The following is a 6,923-nucleotide window of genomic DNA, read 5'->3' on the forward strand; positions in this document are numbered from 1 at the left end:
TGACAAAAACGGGATTTGAAACCACTTGGCCATCCTGACAAACAATAGGCACATTACGCTTATTTATAAAAGGTTTAGAAAACGGTACGGAAACGTATCAATAGCCTCGAGAACTATGGGTACTTCCAGTTTTAATCGTGATCACGATTTCAGTTTCCACGATTAAAATAACCTGATTGTCGGCAATATTTACATTTAAAATGTGGGCTCTGCTGCATATCAAATCAGCAGGGTTGGGGTCAATTATAAATGTGTAATTGCGTAATTGATAATTATTACAATTATGTTGTAATTACAATTGAAATTGTAATTGAAAAAAATATGTTGCTGTCATAATTGTAATTAAATTGAAATTGAGTTCAGATCATTTCAATTGTAATTGCAATTGCCATGTAAATTCTATACAAATTGTCAATTATAATTTAATTTATTTTATTTACTTTTTGGTAATTTTCATTTAAAGCTTCGTTTTTCACTGTACACTGTTAATATATTGTTGTTTTTTTTAAGTGGTGCAAAAGAAATACAGATTTTTTCCCAACATGATAAATAATTATTATCATAATAGTGATTACAATACTGATCAAAATAATCGTGATTATCATTTTGGCCGTAATCGCGCAGCCCTAATATATATCAAGTTTACTACTTTGGAGATATGTGAAATTACAATATCGCCTATTTTAATATGTATATTTTTGTAGCTACTTTTGTTTCAAAATACCGGTTTCAGGAATTATTTCCTTCTCTACTTCTCAGAACAGCAGGAAAAAGCAGAGTTGGATGAATTGCTGAATGCGTTCTACCCCAGATCTACCACTACTCACTCACACGTGCTGTCCCTTAGGAGAAAAAGCCTAAAGTGGCACATATTGTGCAGCAGTTTGTTAATACATGTGCCTGTGTGGTATTTTGTATCATGACTTTTCACCTGAATTGTCTGGCTGGTAAGACTTTATCCTCATTAAAATTATCAAGATTGATATCGCATATCGCCATTTTGAGAAAAAAATATTAAGATATGAGTTTTGGACCATATCGCCCAGCCCTAATATAGAGCATGTACCCACTTTACAGAACAAACTATACCTGACCAGTTAACTATTCTATTATAGGGCTAACACACTGTGAAAATCACGTTTTTTTTTTGTATTTTATTTTTCTAATAATATATTTTTTCTATTTAAAAGATGATGACACAAAATATTAACAAAATGCGAACAAAAATACACACAGGAACTCCACAAACGTGCAAAACAACAACAAAAACACACAACACAAATGAAAAATACACAAAATGACAATAAAAACACAGAACTAGATAATTAGAAATACACAAAATCACTCTAAAACACACTCAAAGTGACAGATAAACGACAACAATAATGCATGAAATGAGAGCAAAAGCACACAAACCCTTCTTTGTCCTCTTGTGTATTAATGCTCAGCTTGTTCATTATTCTTAATGCTGACATGAATGTTGAAAATCACCTTGTTGTGGCCTCCATGTTCTGTGATAGAAGTTTCCCATCTCTGGCCTCCTGTAAGGAAGAAAACTCTGAGGCTTTTTTCTTTTTTTAACAATAATAAATTATTATTATTAATAATAATAATAATAATAATAATAATAATAATAATAATAATAATAATAATAATAATAATAATAATAATAATAAACGGTTACGATTTTTTTTACACACAACCTTGACTTCAGAGATTTACTCTGAAAATGCGTTACAGTAGTTTCCGTTTATAGACTAAATAGAAGCAGCTTGACACTCGCTTCTCTTTCTCTCCCAGGGAACTCTGGGTAAAAATGCACGTATGCCTACATGTAAACAGTCGTCACATCCTTCAGCACCGACAAACACAGACAAGCATAGTGTTACACACTGACTGACACCGAATTATCTGTAATTCTTGATACTACAGAAGAGCTGTACACTTTAATCCCTCTAATATTGGCTATTTAACATTCAGCTGCAACATGCATTATATTTAAACATTCACATAAAGACAACTTTATGGTTATATTGTGACATAAACGAATGAAGAGGAAGTTTGGTGAAAAATATGACACAGCTGCGTTTTCCAGCCCCGCCCCCCGTGTGTGCTTAACGTTCATTGGTTGTTGGTGCTGCTTTCATTAACGTCGGAAATATCCAATATTACACTAAAAGGTTTTAACTCACGTGATTCTTTCACTTTAACTCATTTTCTAGAAAGTATAGGCAATAGGGTGCTTACCAAACTAACCAGTCGGTTGTTGCAAACTGGCTTTTTTATTTATTTATTTATTTATTTTAGCAACTAAGAAACAGAAATATTGCTTGGATCTGCTTCTTAAATTCTCTGTACCAACTTCCCATTTAATTGTTGTACTTCTTGGACTTGCTGGATGAAGGAGGTTAAGAAGTTTAATTTAGGAACTTAATTAGAATATGGACAATTACTAAAATAATATTACTTGGAATCAATGTAATATGTTTAATTAATTTCTCATTCAGTGTTTTCCTGCCTCTTGGTCTAATAATGGTGGCTATTAACTGTTCTTACTCCTGGCTGTAAGAAAAGCATCTGATGCTTGTAGGAATTTATGGATTTTTTTTAAATTATTTTATTTTACTTTAAAAATAAAAATAAAATATATTTAATAATATATTATATTAAATGATTGAACTCAGAACTGTTTAATTTCATTTCATTTCATTTCATTTCATTTCATTTCATTTAAATCATAGGAAAAGTGGGTTTTCTGCACTGTCAGTGAATGCAACATCTCGGGGTTCTCCCAGAATGCATTGCGACATACCCTTCTCAAAACACAACGTGTAACATGACGAACAGCGTCATGGTGATGATTCAGTAAAACATGGACGTGTAACGGCAGCTTAAACATCGGCTCAGTGTTTGTTAGATGCGATAAAAGAGCAAAGTAAGTGAATGAAAGCCTCAATGATAGAAACGTCAATATTGGTTATGTTTTTTTAATCTACACAGACTTGATTTATCATATCCGCTAATCGGGGTTTGTATAGATAGTAAACTTATTGCTAAAACTGATGTTCCTATTCTATCCACAGCATGTCGTGTCATCGGATGGATGACGTGATGAAGCTGTGTTGTGAACTCTCAGCCAACCAGCAGATCAGGAGCACCGTTAAAGGCTCAGGGAAAGGGGCGGCAGCAGCGGGGGGGCTGGCCTTTGCTGGAGGGTTGCTGGGGGGTCCTCTGGGCATTGCTGTGGGTACGTTACTCTCATCTATATGGGGGCTGCCCGTGGCACGTGATTGTTTAATAATAGAAAGTGTCTATTTGTATGGAAATGCTGCCAACTTTGGTCGTTTAGTCGACTAATTGGTCGACCAAGATTTTCATTGGTCGACCAGACTTATTAAATATGCAGGGACTTTGACTTTCAATTTCAGCATTAAAAGTTGTTCATTATTTGCAAAATAATAAAAAAAAAATGCGATTTTAATAATGTAGTCTACTGATATATATTTTCCAAAGCGGCGTTAATGCTCATTTCCCATTTTTTTGTTCATCCTTTCACAAACCATTTAAAATTCCAGTGTGAATGGTTTGTGGCTCTAATTATTGTCACGTTTGTCTCAGAGTTTTTGTGCTTTTTTTTAATTTATTTAAATTTTTTTTACATTTATTTATTTTGGTCTATTTATTGACACTTTATATTTTATTTCAGGTACTTTGTTTGTGTGATTATTATTCTTCTGTTATATACAAAAAAACAAAGTCAATAAGTCTCTGGAATTGTGCATGTGTGACAGGTTGAGAAGTATAAAAACGTAAACAAGCTAACAGCGTTCTTCAACCTAACAGCGTTTGTCATTTTATTCCAGAGATCGTTAGTGTTTTAATAGTGTTCATATTATTAATATTACACATATTCAGACTCCAGGAGGTGACCAGGGTTTTTCAGCTGATCCAAGCACTTTTATAAACCGATGGCAGCAGCTCAGCAGCAGTATAGAAGCAAGGGCAGTCCTCTCGCTTCCACACAGGTGACCTCTGTAGTTGACGGAAACACAGACTACCTGGGTCTCCAACGGGTGGAATTTGGACTCTACCCGGGAATGATGCTCATATCTGAGCACTTTTATAAAACCGACGAAAGATTTATTATCAAAGCAACAGACCTCCTGACCAGACTTTTGTAATTGTTAACAACTGTAAAGTGTCTTTGAGTTTTTGAAAAGTGCTTATAAATATAATGTATTATTATTATTGATGGTAAAGTGAGATTTCCGAGTGTGAAGAGGACAGTGAGAGTTCTGACTTTGAAAAGGTAAATTTACAAGGTCCACCATTCACTAACCAGGTCCATTTTTATTTTTATTAAGCTATTGTTTTCATTCAATTGACACATTTAAAGGAAGTGCACAATATTAACAGGTCGATAAGTGAAACAGCACTGTTTAGCTGATTGGTCACTGTTGAAAACACAGGCATAACCTGAAATTTTAGTGCGTGTGCAGCATTAGAATTTCTGCCTTGGAGACCAACATGTAGAGTAGTGTGTGACAGCACTTGGAGGGAAGATGACTCTCATAAATATGATAATGAGTTAGCTGACGGACCAAATATTGGTTCCAGTTCTTAAGTTTTCCTATTAGATTTATTTATTTTTTACATTCATCCATTTTACCAATTAAGAAATGCCTCATCAGGGTAAGAATATGTGAAGATGGACATGCAGTCATTGATGCAGCAGCTACAAAGAAAGAAAAGCAAATCCACTTAGACCAGGGATTCTCAACCTTGGAGTCGGGACCCTCTTTGGGGTCACGTGACACTAGGAGGGGGGTTTCCAGATGCCTTCAAGAAACTAAGAATATTTTTGAACAATTATTTTGAGCCCTTTTTTTCTGACAACTACACCGAACATGCCATATTCTAACCTATTTTCATCACTTTTTCTTGCCATATTTTTACTCCTTTTAATGCATTTTGGCTGCTTACTTACATTTCTGCCACTTCTCCATCAAATTTCAATGCCTTTTTCTGCACATTTTTTTTCAATTTCAAGACATTTTGGGCACTTATAAACCATTTTCATCTAATGTCATATACAGTATGTTGATCCATTATTGTTACTTTTAACCTCTTTTTCGACATGTTACGCATATTTTTTTGCCAATTTCACCCCATTCACCATTTGTCATGGCTATTATTTGCCATTTTAAACTAATTATTCCTACTTTTTAAATTCTATTACCCCAACCCCCTCCCTCATTTTAGCCACTTTTTAGCCAATATTGGCACTTTGAAACTTTTTTTTTTGGTACCACTTTTTCTGTCTGTTTTTGGCCACTGTAATTTGCAACTTTTAATCAATTGCTGTGGTTTTTAAAATGTCATTTCACCACTTTTTCAACCATTCTTGGTCACTTTTAACCCATTTTATTTCTGATTAGAACAAGGATTTACATCAGGGGTGCCCAATCCTGGTCCTCAAGAGCCACTATCCAGCATGTTTTGGATGTTTCCCTCTTCCCACACACCTGATTCAAATGATTAAGTCATCATCAAGTTCTGCAGAAGCCTAATAATGATCCTGGTCATTTCCATCAGGTGTGTTGGGAGAGGGAAACATCTAAAACATGCTGGATAGGGGCTCTTGAGGACCAGGATTGGGCACCCCTGATTTCCATCTTTAAGATGACTATATACTATGGTGCAAATAATAATAAACTTCATGAATAACAATGGATATTATTCAGATAAATAAATAAATGTGGTTATCACAGATTCATAGAACAATGACCATATAGATAGATGACCCTATAACCTTATAGATGGCTCTGTCTCCACATGAATGCTCATGTCTGTGTTAGACCACCTTCCCTGGTCTCAGTTACCTTTATTTTGGGGGTGTCTAAAACAATGATGGTAGAAAAGTGAAGAACTGTACCTGGGGAAAAGCTCCCAGTTATTCCAAAGGCAGCATTGTTTCCTGTTTTATTGTGTGTCCCTTTTTACACAAAACCTAAAACATATTTCCACGTTTCAGTGTTATAATGAATAAGCTTCTCTTTCCTCCTTCAGGCGGCGCTGTGGGAGGCCTGATTGGCTGCTGGATGACAAGTGGACAATTCAAACCTCTGCCTCAGATCATAATGGAGCTCAGCCCTCAGCAGAAGCAGAAGCTTTACAACGACCTCATGGTCATCCTGGCAGATGTTCAGTGGACTGATGTGCTCCAGTTAACCATGCTGGTGATGAGCAACCAGGCCATGAAGCAGCAGCTCACCACTGCTCTGCTGGGTTACGTCACTAAGGAGCTGCAGGCAGAGGTTCACTATGTGGACTGAACCACCATCATCTGGCATGGAATGGATGTTTGGTTAATTTGATGCTGATGAGACTTTAAACTAAACTTGAACTCATGTTGTGAAGCTGCACCAACATTGTACTGATAAGATGTGACAGAATTGAAATGCCTTTTTAATTATGTTTTTTTAAGAACTGTAACTTATTAAAAGAAGGGAATTAAGTGGAGGAAACCTGTTGGTTGGTCTGATAAATGTGTTCAGACTTTAGCACAGTGAATACTTACAGTAACTGCTCCACTAATTCATATAGATCACTGCTGTATTTAAAGGACGTCAAACAAAGCTGTGCATTCTTTTAATTTGTAATAAATATATTGAGTGCCATTTAATTGAGTTTTGTTTTTCTAACTGAAATGTTTTTTTAAATTATTAAAGTGTACAAATTATTAGGGCTGTCCCGATCCGGTATCGCTATTGGTCCGATATTAGCCTGAAAACGAATATCGGATTCAAATTTCTGGATTTTTCGTTATTTTTTTCCCAATTCAGTTATTTTATACAATTGTAGAATACTGTAGTTCTTATGAAGGTTAAAAATTATGTAACCAATTGGTTAATAATAAATGG

The 6,923-nt window shown here is 35.1% G+C and overlaps 1 protein-coding gene across 2 annotated transcripts; it reads left to right on the forward strand.

Moving 5' to 3' along the window:
- The first annotated feature begins 2,807 nt into the window (after nucleotides 1-2,807).
- zgc:112052 (protein C19orf12 homolog) lies at nucleotides 2,808-6,685 on the forward strand. Of its 2 annotated transcripts, XM_028450170.1 has the most exons (3): nucleotides 2,808-2,935; nucleotides 3,084-3,247; nucleotides 6,070-6,685. In XM_028450170.1, exons 2-3 carry the CDS (start codon nucleotides 3,085-3,087, stop codon nucleotides 6,333-6,335), a joined length of 429 nt encoding a protein of 142 aa, XP_028305971.1. In that variant the 5' UTR covers nucleotides 2,808-2,935; nucleotide 3,084; the 3' UTR covers nucleotides 6,336-6,685. The 2 variants fall into 2 exon arrangements, with proteins under 2 accessions (XP_028305971.1, XP_028305972.1); XM_028450171.1 differs by lacking the exon at nucleotides 3,084-3,247 and having other exon boundaries at nucleotides 2,821-2,935.
- Nucleotides 6,686-6,923: the final 238 nt, after the last annotated feature.

Source organism: Gouania willdenowi, chromosome 6 (genome assembly GCF_900634775.1).
Source record: "Gouania willdenowi chromosome 6, fGouWil2.1, whole genome shotgun sequence".
NCBI lineage: Eukaryota > Metazoa > Chordata > Actinopteri > Blenniiformes > Gobiesocidae > Gouania > Gouania willdenowi.